Source organism: Pleurodeles waltl, chromosome 4_1 (genome assembly GCF_031143425.1).
Source record: "Pleurodeles waltl isolate 20211129_DDA chromosome 4_1, aPleWal1.hap1.20221129, whole genome shotgun sequence".
NCBI lineage: Eukaryota > Metazoa > Chordata > Amphibia > Caudata > Salamandridae > Pleurodeles > Pleurodeles waltl.
Window position 1 is genome coordinate 477792709 of NC_090442.1, and position 25713 is coordinate 477818421.

Below are 25713 nucleotides of genomic sequence, written 5' to 3' on the forward strand. Positions count from 1 at the left end.
TTTATAAAACATTGCGGTCTTACAGAACTTGTTATCAAGAAGCTCCTGGCTTATCTTCTTTTGAGTTAATGAGAGGCAGGGTACCAAGGACAAAATGTAACCCGAAGTGGTTGTTGGAGGTTTCTGAATGCAAGGTGCCATTTGGGAAGGTGAGAGATCAAATCATGAAGAAACATATGGTTTATAAACAAACGTTTGACAAGAGAAGATGTTCAAAAAGAGATGTAGAAGTCCGTGTAGGTAGCTGGGTTAAAGTGAAGAAACCATGGAGAGTAAGAAAAGGTGAGAGTCAATTTTCAGAACCCATTCAAATAAGCAAGGTTTTAAGTAACGCGGTCCTTTTGAGTAATGGGAAGGTATGGAACCTTAAAAGGATAGCAGTGTTTAAAGGTCAGCCTACTAATGGACGAAATATAAGTGATTCCCTAGAAGATATTGGAGTAGGGAAGAATAAATTGAATGACAATCTGGAAAAGGAGTTCCATATAGGTGACAATGTTGAGGATGATGTGTCTAGAAGGAATCTGGAGCAAGTTGTGGAAGAAGGAGTTTTGGAATGTGAGGAAGTCCCGGCATGTGTTGCTAGTGATGGAGGAGATTGAGTTGAATCTATGGAAATGTGTAGTACTTCTAAAGTAGGTGGTAACAAGGAAGGTACAAATCGCATAGGAAAAATAATTTCTTCAAAACCAAAATGGTTGGATGATTACATTTTGTGATTTTTATTATTACATTTTGTGACTTTTAGTCATACTTTTACTCATAATTGTTTGTTTCCTTTCCTATTCATTTTTTTTAATTAAGGGGAAAGATGTGTTATGTTGTTATTTAAGTTTAAAACTATTGTACTAGCGTGTGGCTGCTGCGTGTCTCCGTTCGGATTCCATGGGGAGATTTGAAGTCGGTGGTTGGGATCGGATCGGAGCCGGTGAGAGACACGCCACACGCACAGCAGACTCGGCAAGCCTTTTGAACTCTTATCTTATAAAATAAAGCATGAATTTAAAGTACCAAGCCTCCGACTTTACAACGCTCCTGCACATATGGATGCCAACGAGATACACAACATTAAACAAGCTCCTGTGCGTATGGTAAACAGCAAGCTACACAATGTTAAACACACTCCTGCGCGTATGGCACAAAGCAACTGGCGTCTTTTAGCAAAGCGCTCCTAGCGCTATTACTCACGGTGTCCAGAGACAGCAGAGGAGGTAACCACACACTCAGCACATTCCTAAGGCAGTGACAACAGCTTCAGGATGTAAACTAGAGATGAGGAGAACATGATCTTTATACGTGTCAGGCCCTGGAAGAAGCTGACTGAAGAAAGGCATGTACCCTTAATCTAAAAGCAGATAAGCAAAATCAGAAAGTCTTGAAAGTGCTCTAGGCCTGAATTCTGACAGAAATCTCAGAAGTTGAGGACTTTAGCACAGCAAACCTTTCATTGACATTTTTGTGGAACACCTTTTCCTATTTTTCCCCAACAAAAAACTAAATTTGGCAATATTTTGCCTATTTTATCAGTCCCCTCCAGAAGAATCCACAAACACCGTTTACCTTTAGGATCCCCCGAGTGCTAGAAAAAAGGATGCACATTTGGCATGGGTGTCTTATGGGGAAACAACTATGGAGGCCTAAGTGTGAAGTAACCCAAATAGACAAAAAGGCTTAGCATTGTAGGGGGAAAGGGCTTAGCCGTGAAAGGGTTAAAAAAAAAAAGTATCCTCCAAGAAAACAGAAACCATTGCATCCCCCAGGATTCTCACAGGAGTAAGTGAAATAACTATAGAGGCTGTATCATCATTACTAAGAAGGAGGCCTGCATAAAAATTTATAAATAGCATTTGCCCCACATGTGTGGGACCCTGAAAACTGTGTTTTTAGGGGAATAATGCTCTCTGACATCTCCTGATGGCCCAACCTCAAACACACTATGGCAGTTAGAGATTACAACACTAAAATAATCCACACGCAACAGAAGATTATTTGCCTTTTTTGTAAACATTTGAATAAGTCATGTACTCAATCTGGTGTCCCAAATGAGGAGGATATGGAAAGGGCTCTGGAAGGTCATATGGACCTCTAACTTTGTGATGTGCAAAGAAAGATGCTAGAAGTGTCATTTACCACAAGGAAATATTGGAGGCTATAAAGTTGTTGGGTAGATCAAAAGCAATGGATTGTGATGGCTTCCCAGCCAAAGTTACTGGAATCGCATGGTTTAAGGAAGTTCTGGGCATTACAATTTACAGACTCTACATGTGCTGAACTTGAGTGCAATATCTGGGAGGATATTGGCTACAAAACTGCAGAGGGATATATTGCAGACAGAGAAAGAGTATCAATATGGAGTCATGGCTACTAGAAAGATGTAATTGTAAATGCAGGAAGAAATGCACTTTGATCCCCTCTATATCAAATGGGTATAGTTTTTGTATTTGAAACCCATGGTGTGAGTGGAAAAAAACTACTTGAAAAAGAAAGTGGTGAAGAGGGTAAGTAAAACAATTTCATAAAAAAATTATACTAGTCTGGAGTAAACTGATAATTCTAGATGCTGAAAAGAAGTGTAGCGCAACATGATTACAGCTGCACTTGTATGAAGTGACCATTTGGTCTCCTGCATTAGGTTCTGTGTGCTCTGAGAACCATTTCTTCTGTTTATTATTCAGGGAACTACCTAACTGTGAGATGTTCTTATAGTGCGTAAATCGCTTGTATTTACTAAACCTACCGACCGATCTTGCTGTCAATAAATCAATATTTATCCATCAGTTTTACTTGCATCTAAAAACAAGTAGAACCGGGACTGGCGGTTTACCGCCACGTTGGTCCCGCGGTTGTAATCCCCCAGGGCAGCACTGCTTGTTCCCCTCCCGCCAGCTTTTTCAGTAGGAACTGCCATGAAAAGGCTGGCGGAAAGGGGAGTCGCGAGGCCCGTAGGGCCCCTGCATTGCCCATGCCACCGGCATGGGCAGTGCAGGGGCCCCCTGCCAAAGCCCCATGGAGCTTTTCACTGTCTGCATAGCAGACAGTGAAAAGCGTGACGGGTGCAACTGCACCCGTCGCCGGCTCCATTTGGAGCCGGCTCCCATGTTGCGGCCGACATCCCCGCTGAACCGGCAGGCGGAAACTAGGTAATGGCCACTGTGGGAGTGCGCCCGCATTGGTGGCCACACGGCGGTTACAACTTGGCGGGCGGCGGTTGCCTTCGCTGTAATGTTGTAATAAGGGCCATAATCGTCATTTTTTTCCAACAAATTAAAAGGGCAGATACATTTCATGTAAATTATGCACTTAGGCGAAGGAGCAAGGGATTCCGCCAGATTGAGTGGCACGATTTTTATTCAGGTCTACATCTTTCCCAGTGTAGTGAGCATGCGCGTATCCTATTTTCCATCAACTGCTTTACAGACATTTGTGATGAGAAGGCACCAAGAGCTCCTCTGTTATACATTGAGTGCACTGTCCCTGTTTGCCCTAGTGCAAACCTGGACACTGCGCTCTGTTATGAGGCAGCACATACATTAAAATACTGAACAGCTGATTACGAGCTCCTCCGTGTTTCTCTGTGCAGGCAATGTGTAGAGGGGACAGTGATCCCCCTTGCAGGTAGGTGCAGTGCAAGACAGATCCCATCATCAGGGAGGCATGTCTGGGGGTCTATTGGACCCCTTTTCATCCGACAGAGGGCTCCTTCAAGGAGGCACACTGACAGTGTGGCACTTTTTTGAAGCACGCTGAGAATACGTCTCCTAGGTACAGGTATGCCTTAGGGCCCACTTACATAGCAAAGCACGGGCACAAGGACAAAGTGATTCCCTCATTTGTATGGGGTACACCTCCATGCAGATGAGAGAATGCTATCTCTGAAGATGGCCATGGTGCTACATCGTGCCAGTGCTATCAGTAATACAACAGGGACTTCATTAGCGTCTGCAGCCCCTTGTGAATAATATAGTGCCCCAGGGGTGCATAAAGCAGGGCCCCCTAGCCTGTTTGTAATATAGTCCCAAATGTCTATTGCTTGACAGCTTGAGCTTGTCTGCGTTTCCCTACAGGGTATATCAGTACCACACTCAAACTAATAAACTTCTGTATGTCTCATTTGAATTGCTGAGTCATGGAAGCGTTAACATTTTGTTTTGAGAGCTTTATCACTGGATACATAATATTTTGTTCATAGCACAGGTGTGCTGTTTCTAAAAATTGTAAATAACAAGTGTACTCAATCTATCACTGAATGTTGGAAGGCAAATAAACCTTAAAGGGATTTGAATTTGTGACCTGCAGCCCAAAAAATGTATGAGTGTTCAATTCACTGAGCCATCAGGGAATGGGTTTCAGTTGTAGGAGTTGAATGGACTGGATATAGTGCACTTGTTTTCCTGAAATAGTGTGGACTCATTATTCTAAACAGATCACCCTTTTTTTACACCCTTTCTTGCAAGCGACATTCATTTTTCAGAAGTTCAATAGTCCCTAAAAAAGGCAGTTTCAGTTCAAAGGACTGTTATCTTTTTTTAATTTGACACAAGTGATGAAATACCACGTACAACAAGCATGGTTCTTCAGGGCTACTTCTAGTAGAAGTCAGTGATAGATTTCCACAAGCCATCAAATCAAACTACCAAGAGACTTGTTGTCTATTCAACCGCCCCTTTCAAACCACCTTGTCACAAAATTACAGTTTTGCTGCTACACTATTAGGCCTCTCAATTTGGTACTCAATCCACGTTCCATGGGCCCAGGATTCAGCATGCTCAGTTTCACTCTACTCCTCTTTCCCCTCCATATCAGTCAAGATTTCATCTAATTTGTATCTACTGTTCTAGGATATTAGTACATACACTTTGGAGGTAGCACCATCAAAGTCGACAATGCAACTCTACTCATTTGATACTGGGGCAGTTAGATCCAAAGTTCACTGATTCAGTTAGCCACCACACTCATGGTCATTTTTTAACTTGTTCAGTGAGTACAGTGTGTGCCTTTCACTCCAAAATAACCAAAAAGCTTTTGTTATCCAACTAAAGGAGAGCAGAAGGAAGGGGGCCTGTCTGTCTCTCAAACAATGTTACCATCAGGAATAAGGATTTCTAGAAAATTACTTTCAGGCCAGGAATTGTGGTAAATTGTTCTACCATTTCCAGAATCTGGTCCACCATTCTGTCAGTATTTATTTTGTATATCAATAAATTATCCACAGAAAGTAACACAGCATCCTATGTGGGGCTCATTCGTATTCTAGACCCATCAAACATCCAAGAGCTTTTTTGCAACAGGTTTCATTGTAAGAGTAAGTGGGAGTGAGAGGGCAGTAGGCAGTCCTGTCTAGTCCCTCAGAACAGTGGTTGCACATTAAGCAGTGTTTTCTCCCCTCTCAACCAGTAACCCAATGTCCTACAGTCACATTTCTTTTTGTTTCTTTGTATGGATGTGAAGTCATATGGAATGTAGTGTGAAGGTTCTGAGAGGATATATATGGAGGTTATTAGAATGTTGAGGGCACTATTGGAGGAACGCAGTTAAAAGCAGTACTTGTCAGGAGATAATTATGTTGTGTTATATCAATAAATTCCGAACCAGAACCTAAGTGGCGTCATCTGAAAACAAAGCCATTTCAAATACATGTAGTTAGACTGAAGAAGGCAGTTTATGAAATTTTCATCAAGCCTAAAGAATTGGGGGATCAAATGTAATTTGAAATTTGATAATTTGCATCAAGGGGGTTTCGTTCGTACTGTAGCCCTATTAATGAGTCTTTGGCTCTTATGTTGATTGTAAGAAAATAAGGCAATTATAAAGTGCATAAAACCCTCACTGATTTGTCAAGGGCTTTTGATGAAGGTGATCACCACAATCTATGAGGCAAATATTTATAAAGGGATATCCCTCTTTGTCTACTAAAACTAATCATGCCAATACACCCAGACACCTAGATAATTGTTTTATTGTGGTCTATGAAAGAATATTCCTCAAAACATACGGTGAAGTGACTGTGTGTGCTTGCCCCTTTATTATTTTCTCTATAAATATCAGATCCTCCTAAATATCTAGCTGAAAGCTGAAGCCATCCATCATTCTCTGAGCAATGTCTCAATTTCTGGTATCTTATAAGTGGATAATATTGAACTTTTAGACAATACCACCACCGGACCGCAAAAGACTCTTTCATGGAAACACATTATCAGGAGATACATTCTAGGAAAACTAAGAAATGTATCTTTGGTAGAGGCCACATAAAACCACCTAGGAAATTGTACATTGATAATTTTGATGTAGAGGTAGTTAAAGAGTATTCTTATAATTGACATTAGATTATAAAATGGCTTAGCTCTAAACAATATATTGGAAATCAGAGCATAAAGGCGAATGCTATCGTTATAGGTTTGCTATTAGTTTTTGCAAATCTGGGTAGACAAAATGTGGCAGCCCTCACATACATTTATATTTCTAAAGTTCCCACCAATTACTCTTTGTGGTCTTGAATGCACAAACCTGAAACTTCTTGAGCATCCTGACAAAGAGAAGCTTGCTAGTGGAAGACATTCCTGAAACTCAAAAACGTTTTCTGTGGAGGCAATGTGTTTGGAGCTGGGAATGGGGGGATTGAACTTTGGAGGTATGGCACAGATCGTACCATACTCATACACACTTTGAAATGCTGCCCTAAGAAAATTCATACTTAAGTTGCAAAACAATTTGTGACTAAATGGCTTGTATGTTGATTTCGGACTGGAGAAATATGAACATTGAAATTAAGCATGTGATGTTGAAAGATACATGTTCAATGCTAAAACTTGGGCTGCAGAACATTTTAAAACAGGGTAGCTACTCAAGTGACTATGCCCACTGTCAAAATATAAGCCAATACTCATTTGTATGCCAACTGTTTGTATGGGATATATGCAATATTATTTTATTCAGATCAGATGCTAGAAGATTTTTACATTAATGTTAGGACAGGAAGCCTAGAAATAGGTGACTATGCATGGGGTGGAGATAATCATGATAAGGCTTGCACACTATGTAGATGATCTTCACATGGCATGATGCATGTATTATTTAAGTGCACAAGGTCGACTATTCAAAAAGAACAATATTTCTTCATCAGATTGTTAATTTGTTTGGCTCTTCTTCCATTGACGTTATTGTTATGCAAATAAATAATATAAAAAAAGACAAAGGATTAAAACACAGAGTTTGATCTTACAAGCAGTTATGAAAATGAATTCTCAACACCTTATTTCAATAAAGGAGCTTAGTTGGTTGTGAAAAAGTGACCTATGAAACCGCCTCATCTCTGTCTCTCACCCTTCTCGTTTCACCTCCATTTCTATTATCCACCTGTCTCCTTATATTCTCATTTTAGGCTTGCACGCCCTTCCTTTGTAAATAACATGTATCTTTTTAGATGTGCTGATTTTGGGTACACAAAACGCTTGCACTAATTCACTCCTTATAAAGAGTATGTATTTACAAATACTGTCTTCTTAGTTTCTATTTATGGAGCTTACAGATTTCAAGAGGATTTCAGTTTAATATTTAAGGATATGAGAAGTTGCAAAGTTCAAAATAAGTTTGTTTTGGGGTCAAGACCCATAAAACTTTACAAAAAAAAATAATCTGCACAGTCCTACAACAATAATGACATATAAAAAGATAATACCTGTCATGGTTTCCAGAACAATAACAAAGTGCACGTTTTGATTTCAAATCTTCTATTGTAACGCACTTATAATAATTTGACTTATGGAATTCATCTAAACATATTAACACTAAACAGTGAAAGCGTTCAAATTGATTTCAAACATATTGTTAGAAATTGGGTTTTTGGTTGGCAGTCAGGTTACCCTCTGTCCAAGCAAGAACCCTCACTCTAGTCAGGGTAAGTCACACACAATCCAAAATCAGCCTGTGCCCACCCTCTGGCAGCTTGGCACGAGCAGTCAGGCTTAACTTAGAAGGCAATGTGTAAAGTATTTGTGCAATAAATCATACAATACCACCATATAGCACCACAAAAATACACCACACAGTGTTTAGAAAAATATATAATATTTATCAGGATATTTGTAGGTCAAAACGAATAAAGTTGCAATGTGAATTTGTAGAGATATCACTGAAAAGTGATATAAAGTGTCTTAAGTCTTTAAAAAGCAAACAAAGTCTCTTTCAAGCACAAAGTACCTGGTTTGGAGTGGAAAATCTCTTCAGAGGGCCACAGAGGAAGAGATGCGTGGGAAAATGGTGTGTGCGCCGATTTCTCCCAAGCACACACGGACTTGCGTCATTATTTTTCACGGGGGGAAGTCGTGCGTCGTTTTCCAGCACGCGGACAGTCTCTTTTTGTGGATCGCGGGGATTACCAGATGTCCCAGGTCTGTGCGTGGATTCTCCTGCTTGTTTTCCGGCTACGTGTCGTTCTGTGGGGCTGCGCGTCGAAGTTTTGTTTTCACGGCAGGCGTTGCGTCGATTTCTCCTCTGGAGGTCGGGTGCCGTTGTCCTTGCGAGGCCGTCCATCAATGTTCTGGTCTTCCCGAAGGCGTCGCGTCGATCAGCGTTGGTGTGCAGCGTTTTTTTCTCGCCGCGGAACAAGCTGTGCGTCGAAAATTTCACTGCACGAAGCGTCCAAGTGAAAAAGAGAAGTCTTTTTGGTCCTGAGACTTCAGGGAACAGGAGGCATGCTCTATCCAAGCCCTTGGAGAGCACTTTCACAGCCAGACAAGAGTTCAGCAAGGCAGCAGGCCAACAGCAAGGCAGCAGTCCTTTGTAGAAAGTAGGCAGGTGAGTCCTTTGAGCAGCCAGGCAGTTCTTCTTGTCAGGATTTAGTTTCTGGTTCAGGTTTCTTCTCCAGCAAGTGTCTGATGAGGTAGGGCAGAGGCCCTGTTTTATACCCAAATGTGCCTTTGAAGTGGGGGAGCCTTCAAAGAGTGGCTTAGAAGTGCACTAGGTCCCCTTTCAGTTCAATCCTGTCTGCCAGGGTCCCAGTAGGGGGTGTGGCAGTCCTTTGTGTGAGAGCAGGCCCTCCACCCTCCCAGCCCAGGAAGACCCATTCAAAATGCAGATGTATGCAAGTGAGGCAGAGTACCCTGTGTTTGGGGTGTGTCTGAGTGAATGCACAAGGAGCTGTAAACCAAGCCCAGCCAGACGTGGATTGTAAGGCACAGAAAGGTTTAAGTGCAAAGAAATGCTCACTTTCTAAAAGTGGCATTTCTAGAATAGTAATATTAAATCCGACTTCACCAGTCAGCAGGATTTTGTATTACCATTCTGGCCATACTAAATATGACCTTCCTGCTCCTTTCAGATCAGCAGCTGCCACTTCAACAAAGCATGAGGGCAGCCCCAATGTTAGCCTATGAAGGGAGCAGGCCTCACAGTAGTGTAAAAATGAATTTAGGAGTTTTACACTAGCAGGACATGTATAACTACACAGGTACATGTCCTGCCTTTTACCTACACAGCACCCTGCTCTAGGGGTTACCTAGGGCACACATTAGGGGTGACTTATATGTAGAAAAAGGGGAGTTCTAGGCTTGGCAAGTACTTTTAAATGCCAAGTCGAAGTGGCAGTGAAACTGCACACACGGGCCTTGCAATGGCAAGCCTGAGACAAGGTTAAGGGGGCTACTTAAGTGGGTGGCACAACCAGTGCTGCAGATCCACTAGTAGCCTTTATTCTACAGGCCCTAGGCACATATAGTGCACATTACTAGGGACTTATAAGTAAATTAAATAGTCCAATCAGGTATGATCCAAAGTTACTATGTGGGAGAGAGCATATGCACGTTAGCAATGGTTAGCAGTGGTAAAATGCGGAGAGTCTAAAAGCCAGCAAAACAGGGTCCAAAAAGTGGAGGGCGGCAGGCAAAAAGTTAGGGGTGACCACCCTAAGGCATGTCAGGTCTAACACATATAATAACAATTTGTTTATAAGAATAAGCAATAAAGTGCATGTTTTACATAAGGGTTATCTGTAATAGTGCACTTATAGTATTCTAGCTAATAAATTTCATTGGAACTCGTAGACAGGAATCAATCCTAAAAATGCTAAAATCAATTAAAAATGTATGAGAAAAATTGGTTCAGGAGTAACAAGGATAGGCCCAACCTCCTCTTTTGGAGCCATACTGCATGTAAATAGCGACCAAGGGCAAAAACTATGAATGGACTAGTATCTGTCTTAAGAATTTGAAAAGCAGCTTTGTACTTTCTCACACCCAGGACTATGAAAAAGGGGCTAATGCATGGCATTCTGGGCCTGTGTGTTAGACAAAAAAAGTCCTCAGTCATCACTACAAGTTATAAAGTAATGATTTGGTTGGATTAGACTTCCAATTACTGGTAAACTTACTAACCAACAAAGTTCCCAGCCTAACCCAAAAGAGGAGAGGTTTCAAGGTGACTAGATCTCCAACCCTTTTGAGACACATGTCAAAAATATGGGGAAACTGATTTCCTTAGAGGTCAACCCAGTGGTATTCCCCACCCTCCAAATTTCTGCCCCATAAAGTGCCTTTGGGTGGTAAACCATGATAGCTGGTGAGACAGATTTGGGGGTAGTGACTTTATATATCTTAATGATGAAAGAAGCTCTATGTAGTAAGGTCAATTACATTTTTTGAATATGTGACATCCAGGTATAAGATTGATCTATTTTGACAGAGACAAGTTATCAAAGCTATCTACTACTCGCAAGGGCAGCACCTGCATTTGAAATCCTCCTCTTAATGGCGTATGGGGGTTAAACACCAGAATCTTGGTTTTTAATGTGTTTACTTCCAAACCTCGAAGATCACAAAAAACAGCAAAATTATTAAGCAAGGTCTACAATCCAGCCAGGTTACAAGAAACCAAAAGAGTATTGTCTGCGACAAACAGAGCTAGGATGGGAGTACCGCCTAGGGGAGTCATGAGTACAGACACTAAAGTGTTTTATAACATTGTTTATATAAAGTGAAAACAGGGTAGGGGCCAGCACATAGCTTTGACAGACCACATGTTCTACAAGTATACAATCTGTGAGCTTGCGCCCCCCTATTTTACTTGGGCAAAGTTTTCTTCATGAAGTCTTGTAGAAATAGCAAATAATGCAGGATTGACTCTCATTGACGCAAGAGTAGAACACAAACGTTGCCTAAGGACAAGGTTGAATGCCACACTTAAATCCACAAAAGCCAAATATAAGTGGTCCTTAGACAGCCTTATATATTTCCACATATTAACAATGAGTTGAAAGGATGGTCAATCGTGCTCACCTTAGTGTGAAATCCTGCCTGGGAAAGAGTAAGGATCAGGTATTCTGTTATCCAGTCAGGCAGTTTATCTAAGACTTGGCAGCAAAACACTTTGTGGAAATTATTGATCATACTGATAGTTGTTAGGAATGGCCTGTTTCCTTTTATTTTTTTTAAATAGTGGTACGATGTCAGAGCACTGCACCACAAATCAGCGATTCTTTCCTCCCCCATAATCACGAACCCACACTGTGGCTCAGAGTGAAATGGATTACCTGGGACCTTATCTGGACCAGGAGCTTTCCCAGGCTGCAGGGACTGAATCCCCCTACATACTGTCCAAGATAAATTAAACGGGACCATGAGCTGTTGAACAATAGTTGAGTAGTCTAGCTTAACTGCTGTTAGAGTGGCTGTTTCTAGGCTGGTTGAGGCATACATCTCTGTGAAAGGGTCAATCCTCTGATGTGGGTGGATGCAGAGTTGTAGGAAACTATGATTACTTGGGTTGCCATGTGCTACGATATGCCAAAAGACTATAGAGTCTTTCTGCCTAGAGGTCTCAACAAGGGCATACCAGTTTAAATCAATCCATCCCTTTTAAGAAAGGGCCGTTATTAGCTTGTATTGGGTACGCACTTTCCTGATTGCCTTGCGAACCCCCAGTTTGTTGGCCTTGACTAGGGTTCTTTTGGCCTTACGACATTGGCTGAAAAACCAATGAGATGGCTGAGGAGCAGTTGAACTGAAAGAAGACGTTTCCCTAGTACATAAACAGTACAGGGCCCTAAACAAGGCAGTGTGGAGATCTAATAGAGGGATCATGTTTGGTAGACAATTCTCAAAGGGGCCAAGAACTTTGATAAATTGATCATAACCTTGCAATCATTTATCAGATTTAGTAAGCAGATGTGACCAGTTAACAGTTTTACAGTTATTCCCTAGTGACAAGGCCCTCTCTGATCATTTGCTTATGTCAAGGTTGCCTTTCAGTGTTAACTTTAAGGCATTATGATTACTATCAAACCTAAACAATATTTCAAAATCCAACGCTATGTGCCATAGACCAACATCCAACATGTTATAATCAATTCTACTCTGGCAACCATCTCTAGCGAACGTAAAGGCTCCACATCTGTCCAATGTAAATCTCCCATTGCAGGCACACAGACCATAAGTTAAAGTAAGGGACAATAATTTCATGGCAGAAACCGGCCATGAAAGGCTTGGCTTCCAGTTTCTGAATGACTCTAGCTTCATCTTCCAAGTCAATGACGGAGTCAATGCCATGTAATGACTTGAATGTGACATTAAAGTCTCCTGCAACCAAGAGAGGTCATTTATCTAAACTATTGGGCAAGTGAGGCATGAATAGCTTTAACTTTAAGTTGCAATGTTTTTTCTCTCACAAACTTCACTAACTTCTCATGAATACTACATTTACTATATATAGTTTTTCAGACTTTTTCACATGGGAGTTTGCAGGTTAAAACCAGAATTGTCATGTCCCCTTTGAGTTGTTTACTTGGAAAAAATATATATATATCAGTAGCATGTGTTTAATTTCAAAGTAGTAGGGAAAAAAGCTGAAACTCACAACGAAATGGCACATCCCACTGGGCATTTGCAAAAAAGTATGAATGCATGAAGAAATATTGCTGGTGTGTGAACAAAAAATATTTGAGTGCTTGGAGAGAATGAAAAGTGGTCAATTCTATTCTGAGAACTATGGGTGAGCCAATATTCAGGAACTGTGGAAGATTTTGCCTTTATAATGAAATTCGTATGCACTCCAAGGGATAGCCCAGTATTGTTTACAATATCTTAATGTACAATTGCAGGTTGTGCTGCTTGAATGAAACATCAAATGCCTATATTTTAAGTAAGTGTATTAGAAATCTAGATAGGCCTATGTATTCCAACAGTTTCATGTAGTCACACTTGCCTATATGTTTTATCACCTTCTTGTCACTCTGCTTCAGCTTCACCATAATGGGATTATGGATGAATAGTTATTGGTGCTTTTCCGTGAATCACATGCAGTGTTTCTTCATCCTTTAACTATCATAATTACATTTAAAATATTAAATTTCTGTGTAAATGATATAATTAGCATTTTCTCTTCGTCCACTTTCTCACTCCAGTCATTATATGATGAGAGGCTATCTCCTCTTAGAGACTCCATATAGTCCTACCTTACAGTCTACACATCCATTAAGTTTAGACACACCTTAGTATATAAGATCTGTCCTTACCACAAGAAAACATGCTTTGTCTGTCTATCTGACAGACATCTCCAGTGTTCATAGGACACCAGAGATCCTTAGAGGTCTTCTTATTCTAATTTGGAGTTATTAAATTATATTTTAGTTCTCGGAAATCTAATGCTGTGCATGGATTGTGAAGTTGGTATCACAGAAGGAGGAGTCACCTTCCTCTTACCCTGTGTGGCTTGGTAATGGAGGGGACACCTACATGGGTGATTAGCCTGTATGGACTGGGCAAAAGCAGTTTAAGGAGTTAGGTGGCATGGAACTTTAGGGCAAAACATTACTATAACTTTTCTCTTGGAAGGTACTTGGAGCCAGCAGGAAGGCACTCTGGGCTGAGAGCTACAGCATGCATTCTTCTTTTCATCCTCCGAAGTCTCTGGATATTCAAAACCATTTCATGACATGTTGTTTCTTGACTGGCTGATGGTTATCTTTGCTGTGGATGACTTGGTTCCATAGCCAATAGTGAATGATACTTCAGCCATTTGACTCTTTAGGTTCTGAATGTATGTTCTAATTGTATGCTCTGCTTCAGTGTGTTGATGAAATGGAGAGGAAAAGAGCAGAGAAGGTGATCAAGATAAAATTTCTTCTGATGAGAAATTTGAGAGGGGAAGCAAGAGGTGCAGGAGACCCTTTGTGTTTTCCAGTCGGTCTCTGCAGCCCGAGAAGTTATATAAGCAGGCGGAGATTCAACAGATGATGCAGGAAGCAGTGAATGAAACATTGGAAGCAAAAAGAAGGATGCAAAATCATACACATCATAAAGAAGATGTATCCTCTTCCTCATCTATATCTTCTTCCCCTGAAGCTAAACCATCCTGGAAGGTCGAAGGGTAAATATGTGAGAAGAGACGAATTAGACCACATTTTGTGGCATTTGAGAGAGTGTCTAGGTTTTTCTTAAGCAGCTATATAAGATGACTGCTCCTCTATACTGCTTCTTAGATGTGATACAAGTAGGTCCTGCCTTGCCATTACATGGAAAAGTTAATTTGTTAATCACGAGAGAATGGAAAGATTTGGTTTATCTCCCAGTCCCAAGGATTATAAGGAGGGTGCATTTGCTGGAGGATTCTGATTCTATATTGTCGAATGCAGTTAAACTTGAATCCATGTAGACAATTGCTTGCTGGCAAAATCACAGTGAGTCTAAATGATTCTACACCATTAGAACCTGCTGATAAATGGATGAAGACTGCATAATATAATATATGTTATGAAGCAGACTATGCATTTTCCCTGACCATCCATACTTGACGCTGACTTTACACTCATGGTATGGAGCTGTTTCATTATAGAGCTATTTTGGACAAAGTTTGTGGTGGACATGGAACACACTCTAAATAAGCAGAATATACTAAAAGTGAAAGCATGTCTACTGGGATTATAGCCATGTAGACCTGAGAAGAAAGTGAGTCATTTATTTATAGACTTAGCCATAGTCCTAGCGGTGTCTCGCACTACACTGGCGATCATCAGATGGCCCTTCGCACAGTAGGTGGAAGCAAGCCCTAGGGAACTGGGCTTGAGCATAGGGGGCTGCCATAATTACAGAGGAACAGAGGGTAGTATGAAAAACATCCATGGTGGATGTAATGATTAAACTGTTAACATCTTTCATGGAACAGGATGATGGAGTAAGGCCATAGGGTTGCTGGAAGCCCAACATGGAGAATCAATGGGTTTCTTTTTGGTGACCATATAACAGAAACCTCAGACAATATGTATAAGCCTTGGAACACAGTGTACAACACTAAACAGGATGCCTGAAATAACCAGGGAGGTTGAGGGGGGAAACAGGCAAAAGATGAAAGAGTCAGGTAATATAGGGGACGAACCATTGGAAGGAAAAATAGTTGAAAGTGTACATAGTATGAGCAACTAGAAGCATGTATAAAGGACAACACACATATAAAATGCACAATGATAGAAGGCGCATTTTTTTACATGAAACCGCATTATACAATGTAAAGAATGTATAAGTAATATAATTCTGACAGTGTTCCTGGAACAGTGTACAGGAGTTAGGCTCCTTTCTAACTTGGAATGTAGTGGTCTGAGACATTCACAGGTAATACCAGGTGGGACGGCCTTGGAAAGACGTCATATCTGGATAAGAGATTGGAAGAAAAAGAACTTTGAGATGGCAGAACTGTTAAACATTCCATTCTCTGGAGTAAAGTTATTCACTGACCAATTGGATGTTGAGAGTTACAATGATGTTCAAAGACAGGAAGCATGCACAGCTGTACAAAGCAAAGTCCTGTACAAGTATCTCAAGTGCTGCTGCGCAGGAAGCAGACAAGCAGGAAACGGCAAAGAAGGATTGTCAACGATGCTGTGCATCCAGGAACACTTCTTCAGGCCAGTATTCAGTGAATCTAAAACCTCCACAGTTTCCAACAATGGAACGTCACAGAGTCAAGAGGACTAGGAGGTAGACATATTCACGACTTTAATCAGCATGGGAAGGAAGGTGTAGCTGAGGCATGGGTGCTAAATATCGATCAAGACAGTTATGTGATAGAATTTGCATCTATGCCACTAAGCCAATGTTCATCCCTACTCCTGCACTAAGGGAAAGCTTTTTTGAGATCACATCCATTTCTTGTGAACTGACGCTGTTGATTTTTTTTTTACTATGTCCACTTGGACTCTGTTACCCTGGCACTATTGCATGTGGTCTGACCCCCTAAAACATCATGGAATTGGGTATATCCTAATTGGCATATTCAACTTACAAATGAATCCCAAGTATGTAGTACAATATGTACCCAGGGAGTGTAAGTTAAATATCACTGGTGGATTGCAGCGCCTATTATGCCACCCATTACAGTGACAGTGCAAACACGACTGTAAGACCGCCACTGCAGCCTAGCAGTTTTAAACTACAAATCTGACCTGTCAAAATAACTCCTTTCACAGGCTTAAACCTTCCTTTTAAATAATAAGTCATCCCTAATTAGGCCTAACAGTGCACAGTTAGCAAAATGAGGACATATAAAAGTTTAATGTTAAACATGACCTAACTGTGAAAAAGCCCAAACGCTGTTTTCAAGGTTGGCTGTTACATAGGAAAACAAAACTTAATAATAATTTTGGTAAGAAAATAGCTAAAAATACAATTCAAAAGATTTTAATAGTTATTGCAATTCAAATGTAGTGGTAATTAAATGTTTAATAACTGTTACAAATGGGGTCTCTGGTTTGCACAATATCCAAGTAGGGAACCTCACTCTAGTCAGGGTAAGGGAGTAACACACCTAAGATAACCCCTGCTCACCTCCTTGGTAGCTTGGCTTAAGCAGTCAGGCTTATCTCAAATGTGTAAAGTATTTGTACACACATACAGTAACACAGTGAAAATGCCACAAACATACTCTACGCCAGTTCAGAAACACAGCCAATATTTATTTGAGTAAAACAAGACCAAAACAATAAAAATCCAACATACACAAGAAAAGATACACATTTTCAAAGATTAAACTTCAGTATAGTACTTAGGAATACAATAGCCCCAACTGGAGCTATCACGACGTCTTTGATGGAGTCATTCCCAACAATCTGACGACACTCGCAAGGGAGAGCAGGCCGCTCATGGAGTCGCACAGACTCCCAGGTACAGTACCTTTGAAAACGATGACACAAAGATGCTGCAAGGAGTCGGAGAGGTGTGGTGTTGCTGGAGACGGCATGGCGTTGGTTCCTTACTGCTACTGGGGAGGTGAGGCATCTGTTCCTTACTGTTGCAGGGGAGGTGATACGGCGTTAGCAGCGAGGCGTCAGTTCCTTATGATCCAGTTGGGTTGATTAATCAAGCAGGTTTCACACCACAGGGCACAGGTGCTGCGGCAGAGTCAGAGACAGATGTCCTGGATGTCAGGGACATGGCACCCAGAACTCATGCTGTGGCGGCAATTCGGAGGCACTGCAGCGGCGTCAGGCCTGCAGCATCTGTCGCAGTTGTTGCACTCAGCAGGGACCACGGCTCCAGTGAAGGCGGCTGCGCAGGGTCAGACCGCGGCACTGGTTCCAAAGTTGCGTCGATGTACTTGGTTTCTTCTTGATTTCACCAGAACTCATTTCCAAGAGCCCAGGGACTGGATTTGGCACCACTTGGCAAGTCAGGACTCACATCAAGAGCCCAGGTGCTGGCAGATGAAGTATTTGATGTCCCTGAGACTCATTTCAAGCCCTTGGAGAACCTTGGAAAGAAGGATGTAGAAAGCAAAGTCCAGTCTTTTGACTCTCATGGAAGAAGTAGCAGCAGCCGGTCAGCAAAGCAACAGGCAGAGTGTCAGGTCCTCATTCTCCCTGGCAGAATGTACTCAGTCCAGAAGTGATCTAAAGTGGTGGGGTCAGCAGTCCAATACTTATACTCATGTATGCCTTTGAAGTAGGCAAACCTCAAAAGAAAGTCTTTGTAGTGCACAAAATCCTGCCTCTCCATGTCCTGGCTCCAGACATATTCCAGGGGGTTGGAGACTTCTTTGTGTAAGGACAGGCACAGCCCTATTCAGGTGCAAGTGTCAGCTCCTCCCTCCACTTTAGCCCAGGAAGACTCATCAGGATATGCAGGACACACCTCAGCTCCCTTTGTGTGACTGTCTAGAGTGAATTCACAAACAGCCCAACTGTCCGTCTAACCCAGACGTGTATGAAGCAGCCAGGCAGAGGCACAAATGGTGAAGCAAGAAAATGCCCACATTCTAAAAGTGGGATTTTCAAACTTACAATCTCAAAACCAATTTTAGCAAAATATGTATTTTTACATTGTGAGTTCAGAGACCCCAATCTCCAAATCTCTATCTGCTTCCAAGGGGAAATTACACTTAAAAGATATTTCAAGACAATCCCCATGTTAACCTAGGGGAGCAATAGGCCTTGCAATAGTGAAAAACGGATTTAGCAGCATCAGCACATGTCCTACCTTTTAAATACACTGCACCCAACCCATGGGGCTGCCTTGGACCTACCGTAGGACCCATGGGGCTGCCTTGGACCTACCATAGGGGTGACTTACATATAGTAAAAGGGAAGGCTTGGGCCTGGCAAGTGGCTACACTTGCCAGGTCGAACTGGCAGTTCCAAACTGCACACACAGACACTGCTGTGGCAGGTCTGAGACATGTTTACAGTGCTACTTATGTAGGTGGCACAATCAGTGCTGCAGGCCCACTAGTAGCATTTGATTTAGGGGGCCTGGGTACCTCTGGTGAACTTTGCTAGGGACGTACTAGTAAATCAAATAAGACAATTATGGCAAGCCAATCACACATACAATTTAGACAGAGAGCACCTGCACTTACCACTGGTCAGCAGTGATCAAGTGTCCAGAGTCTTAAAGGCAACAAAAACTAAATTCAGCACAGGATCAAAAACAGGAGGTCAAAAGCAAAAAGTACAGGGAAAACCACGCCAAGAGCTGACACGTCTAACAATAACTTTCAAGGAAAAGGTACTTTTATTAAGCTACCTGTTCCCTGGCTAAAGCCTAAAGAGACCAGCTGACCAGTTCGAACTGAACCTGCCATCAACCCCGCTGGTAACTCCTGCTGGAATGAGTCTTGCCCAGCAAGTGCTGTCCCTGGGTCCTGTGACCCTTGGCTAGGCAAGGTGTACTCCTCCAAACAACCTAAAAAACTTGTGATTTAGAAACTTTTTGGCTCCAGAGACCTCCGGAGAACAGGGACAAATCTTCCCGGTCAATCTGACAAAAGTATGTTGCTGCTGGGCCAAAGATTGAGGTCTCACCCGCTCAGAGCATTTATGCAGAGCAAATCCACTTTAGCAGGAACTGGAAGGTGTTTTGTTCTGGTAGCTATTACCTCAGTAAGGAGACTTGGGGAGTTAGGGGCTCTGTCATGTTCCCCAAGTAAGGACCTACCAGGGGCCTTCATTAGTTCCTAAGGTTCATACTCAATGTTACCTACAAGAGGTGATTTCAACTGAATTGTGTCCAAATCCTTCTACTCCAGAAGTTGAAGTCCTGCATTCCTTAGATGTTAGGTTGGCTGTTCTTTTCTCTTTGGAGAGGATTTATTTCTTTAGGAAGTATGATGCATTTGTTGTTAACTCTGGTCCACTCGGAGGGGGACTGAAACTTTTGATTAACTACTTTAAGAAGGTGGATCTATTCTGTCTATTAGAGTTTTTGGCAGTGGGTTTACCTTGCCCTGGGAGGATCCAAGGAAAATCAACCAGAAACACGTCTGCTTTCTGGGAGGAAGTCAACAGGGCCTTAATTTGAGATTTGCAGGATCGCCTCTACGGCGATTCAGTTCACCTTTATAAAACAATAAAGAATTCATTTGGAGGGTACAAATTCTTGAGACTTTGGTTCAAGAGAGTTATCAGTTGCAGTGTAGTCTGAACTATGGGAGGTATTAGGTCAAATACAATTTTACAAGGTGGCACAGAACACATTTGGTTTGTTTCAGACCCAAAATCACAGAGCTTTAGTAATCCTCATACAGCAACAACTGGAGCAAGGAAATGGATGAAGAGGTAATGGTACAATTACTTAATGGTAATTTCATTACTCAGAGTCCTTCCACGCTCCAGTCATTAGGACATAGATGTCCTCCCTACAGCAAGGAACTTTTGGGTCAAGTGAGAAAATATCCTTGCTATTTCAAGATTTCTTGTGGGAAGGTTTTGTACTAAAGAAGTGTCAGAGCCTAATGGATACATAGACAATACGGTGGGATTATAAGTAGTATATTAAATGTGATGGTGTTTGGCTCTTCTCTTAGAGTAATGACTGGAGCAAAAAGAAGGAATCAGAGTAAAGACAGTATTGTTAATTATTTGTAACATCTATTAACAAAAGTCACAATTTTGCAGGTTACAACAGAACCAAGACCTAAACTTACAAGGTGTTAGTGTCAAGGTCAGGAGGCACAGGCATTTATTTCTTCTCTTAGTTTCTACTAGTATGCATGTTTCTATCTAAAATGTATATATAGTGCTGCTCCAAGTACAAAGCAACAGAACTCTATAAGAGAAGGGAATTTGAAGTGTAGATGTACACATGAAGGGTGAATTGGAGTAGCGAAGGGACAGAGGACTCTTAATATCTCAAATTCATGGTGCAATTAATTATTCTACATCACCAATTAGAGCACCAACGTTTAAAAATGTTTTTATATCAAATTGAGTGCAACGAGAAATCAATTTGTGATTTAGAGCTTTGTAGCAGTTACATTTCTTTGGAATCTTTGGCACAAATGTGTTTAAGCATAGCTTGATACGGATTGTGAGGTTTGCAGCATAAGCTTAAATATTGATGGATCTGCTGAGACAGAACAAAATACCCTTGAGGATCTAACTATCTCACAGCCTCTGAGCAGGGTTATTGGGGAATCACAATCTCCAGCGGATTTTAAGGCATGTTTCATAAACTGTAGGATGCTCCTTAAACATATGTTCAAAATCTTGCTCCTTTTGGCTGACATCACTTGGTATTTGGTATTCCTAAATGAAAAATGGTTGAAGGAAAGTTACAACTCTGACCTGGTTGCGGTGATTCTGCAAGGTTACAGTTTTTGTCCGTCAATCGGTGCGGGGACAAGGTGGGTGATGAGGTGGAGATTATTTTTAAGGATATGCTTGAAGCATTTTCCTCACCTTTAGGCCAATGTGGAAATCTAGAGGGTCTTATTTTCAGCATTAAATTGGCCCCATTCTTCTCTTTTTTCTGGCTTCCTGCTATATAGACCTCCAGGCTTCCGCAGTAGCTGTTATGCCACATTGCTTTACCATTTGGGGCATTTTAATGTCCAAGCAGATGAACCTAATTACACTGAAGCCATCTAACTAAATCAGACTCAGGCTGGTATGATTCTTACCTACCATTTCCAGCCCCCTACTCATAGGGCAGGACATATGCTGGGTTTAATTTTTTCTAATATTGCGAGTATGCAGGTTAGCACCCCGGAGCATCTGTTTTTTTTGGCATTCCTTTAACATTTCATGGATCTTGTCTTCTGAATAGGATGCCCCCCACAAGAGTTGAAAAGTAAATGGCTGAACATCTTGGATGAATCCTTTGCTCAATCCCTCAGCACCTCATTTCCGAATCTTTCAGGGACAGCTGACTCAGCTGTCACTTTGTTCAATCACTGGGTCACCAGCTCCTTAGACCTTTTAGCCCCTTAAAAATTCACATGGCTAAAAGATCTTAGCATTCACCTCTTTGCTTTTCCCCTGCCATAACGGCTGAGAAAAGCCTTTGCAAAAAATTGGAATGTAATTAGAGAATACAGTATGATTCTGATGCCAAGCTTCTTTCACAAGAAAATATGCAATATGATGATAAAGTATTTTGCGCTTCAGATTGAGGCGGCCTCTAATTCTTAAGGAAGTGTCCAAAATTGTGAAGTCTTTCATTTCTCCTGAGGCAGTAAAAACTGCTATGATACCTCCTGCCAAACTTTGTGAGAAACTTTCTGTCCTCTTTGATGAGAAAGTTCAGAATCCTCATGCCACCTTTTGGCAGCATCTAATGGGGATAAGGCTCCCATGCTGCCTTTCACGGGGACAGGACCCCATTCCATCGCCAAATCCAAAGACATTCTTCTCTGAGTACTGCCCCATTTCAGAAGAGGACTCTTTAAATGAGCTTTCAGCCAGGTTTCCCAGATGACTTATGTCCTCTGCATATCTACTGGCCTAGCATCTCAAACCTTGTCTTAATAAAATGTGAAACTCCTCCTTGTAGTCTGGTGTTTTTCCTTCAACTTCCTTCTACTTGGAACCTTTTTCCAGTTCTCTAAGAAGCCGAATGTAGAATTTTAGACCCATCTCACTTCTCCAGGTTGCTGCTAAAATTCTGGAGAAAATGGTGAACCAGCAATTGTTTGTCTTTGTGGATGCAAATGGCCTTCTGCCTTCCAGGAAGGCTACAGTACTGAGACATCTCTTTTGTCAGGAAGAACCTTGATAATAGCACATCTGTTATGGTGCTGCTTCTTGATCTATCAGTAGCATTAGACATGGTGTCCAATTCCATTCTTCTGAACAGAGTAAGTCATCTGGGAATTCAGGGCAACTGCAATTTTTTCAGGATGGCTCGCAGGTAGCTTCACATAACTTTAAGGAGTGCCTCAAATGAGTTGCGGCTTGGATTGCCTCAAATTTTCTTAAATTTAATTCCAACAAAGCAGTAGTTTGGGTCTTCAGTCAAGACAGGTCTTTGCCGTAGAACCTCTGGTGGCCTGAAGAACTGAATCCTCCCCAGAGCCTACTCCTTCTGCCAGGAATCTTAGCATCATATTAGCCTCAGCCCTCTCCCTCTCTCCTCAAATCAGACAGATTTCCTCGTCTGTTCCCTGAAACTGAAAACAATAAAAAAGTTTATTCACATGGTCCCAGAAGAGACTTGAAAAATGGTAGTCCACTCTATGGTAACTTCTTGATTGGACTATGCTAATAGTCTCTATTTCGGCTTGCCTGCATGCTTGATACGCAGACTCCAGATAATTCAGAATGCAACGGCCAGACTGATGCGGATAGTCCCTTGACATCAACATATTTACCCCCATCTGAGGCAGTTGCATTGGCTTCCTGTGGCACAGCACATTAACTGTAAAGCTCTGATGTTGGCCTTTAGAGCACTCATTCGAACTGGTCCATTCTGTTTAATGAACAGACTGATCCCTTACACCCAGGAGAGAGCACTAAGGTCTAATAACCTCCACTTGATGTGGATTCCTAAATTCTCTAAGGCCAGTTGGGGAGGAAGCTCTCTCACAGTTCTTACGGCCAAGCTTTGGAATGGTCTGCCATCTAACCTGCATTGGTCTGAGTCAGTGGCTAGTTTCAAAAGAAAACGAAAGCCTGGCTTTTTGATGCAGCCTAGTTTCATAGATAATGGGGTAGGATCTCTGTGTCTGATTGAATGATTGATTGAAACATCAAAATAATGCACTCCTCTTGTACACTGGCATTTTTTATCTACAGTCTGGTGACAGAGCAAAGTTAGTGTAATAAAGGTACTTGACCAGTAGTAAATATGTTCTTTTATTGTCAACTCTGCATTATACCATACAGCGATGAAAAGCATCCAATCTCTCTACCTTTCATTCCCTGTCTCCGTTAGAACTTTTTCACCCCTTTCATCACATTCTCCTCTCGCTTACATTCTGTTGATACCTCATACCTTTTATGGTTGCCAAGGAGCAACACCACAGTTAGGTCTTATTTCCGTCATCCCAGCCCAGGTTTACCTTGTCAAACTGTACCGTTTCCCCAAGTCTGCCTCTGGGTCTTGCTGACGAATTGCTCGAATTGCTGTTGGTGCAGTAAACATAGCGGATACTCCATGCTCTGCTAACACACGGAAATAGGCTCCAGCATCTGGCGTTCCCACAGGCTTCCCCTGCAAAGACACGAGTGCAAAAATGAAACAAACATATATGTTTCAAAAACTGTAATATTTGAACACATCACTGGAGAAATAATTTTCAAAAGCAATTATAGTTGTAAAATATGTATTATCTTTGTATTGCAAACTCATCAATGAACACTAAAAACATTTTGGGCCAGATGCACTGAACATTTTAACAGTCGCAAACGCTCCATTTCGGCGTTTACAAACACTAAATTGCTTTTGTCTTATCTACTGATCCCTTTTAATGTGTCTCAGGAAATTTGCAGTCTCCTGAACTGGATTTGCAAATAGATACTGATTTGTTATCTGGAAGGGGCATGTTGTAAAAGTCCCTCCTAAATACCGATTCTATACCTAACCTATGAATGTCTTGTGCCTGAAATCTGGTTTCAAGACATGGATATTTTACTGACACGAAAAGGGAGGTGATAATGAATTTGGAAAAGAGGAGGGGTGTCTTTAGGAGCCCTCCCCCTTTGTGCATTGAAAAAAGGTGTGCTAAATCGTATAAGCAGTGGTTGATGGGACCTTTGTCAACTTTTAAATAAACAAAAAATAAGTGCATTTTTATTTTTAAACACAATTCCATTTCATTTAAATAAAACAGTCTGCATTATAAAAGGTTTACTCTATTGAAGGGCAATCACTGACATGATGGTCTGCTGGACTGAGCAGGCCACCATCCCTGTAATGGCCTCCATCATGGTGAGTCGCAATTTGTGACCTGCCTCTAAACTAGGTAGGCCTGATTCTGACCCACTATGATACAGTATTTTAAGAACCAACCAATTAGTACATAGGTCGGTTATGCAAATTGGTTATTGGTCGTAAAAATACCAGTAATTTGTGACCAGTAAATAGAACATCTGATCCTTATTCTGATAAGAGCAAATGCATTCCTTGTGAATTCATTCGTTTTTTTTTTTTTTTTTATCATAAAGTAAACATAACATTTGCCACAATTACTCCAGTGTGCATGAATGTATCCCTCATGTTCACACATTTTTAGCAGTAGGTCATTTATGTCTGAAGATGAAAATCGAGTACAACATATCAATTTTTCTACAGTGATGAACAAACGCACCTTACATATTGTAGAACAAATAAAAAACATAACATAATTATAAAGTTGCCATAAAGTGTTTTATGTGAATATTTTAGCTACAGGTCATTTTCAGACTGGTCTTTTAAGTTAACAAATAACATCTGAGGTCGGATTCCTGTAAAAAACATAACATTCCACATCCTGCTCCTGGAAGATCTACACATTTGCGTGGATACCCACTCCAATGTATATGCCCAGAGTTGTTAGGAGTTAAGAATTTTAATACAGGTCGATAGAGGTGCAAACACAGTTAACAGCCCTACAAGGCTTCATGGCTGGCAAAGACTCCTAATTGCACTGGCTCTCAGCTTCATACATTTCATTCAATCAATACTACGCCACTCACCTTTTGCTTTTCCCCTTCCTACTTCCCTCGTGTATTCATTTCCCTTCCATCTTCTGTGACTTTCCCAGTTTAAGTGTGTTAACCTATGTTTGGAGCTAGACCATCCGCTAGTGATCTTTTGTCCCCGATGCCTGAACATCTTAGGGAGTAAAGCCAGTATTTAGGTTGATATCTGCTCCCAATAGCGCAACTTCCACCAGGACTCGGGTAAGCTTGTTGGATTTACAGGGGCTGAGGTTGTATATGGAATGAAACCTGTAATGTTTATCTGTTTACTGATCTCTATATCTTTCTTACACTCATTTAGCTTACTCTTGACACGATCTAAGAGCGAGTAATTGGGCTAT

General features: G+C 41.4%; 1 protein-coding gene across 1 annotated transcript in view; it reads right to left on the reverse strand.

Moving 5' to 3' along the window:
• ACSS3 (acyl-CoA synthetase short chain family member 3) overlaps window positions 1–25713 on the reverse strand; it is a 951593-nt gene that overhangs the window by 394768 nt on the left and 531112 nt on the right. Inside the window, exon 8 of the mRNA XM_069228767.1 lies at window positions 23752–23903. Within this exon, the coding sequence (XP_069084868.1) occupies window positions 23752–23903 (152 nt within the window). The remainder of the gene's footprint in view (window positions 1–23751; window positions 23904–25713) is intronic.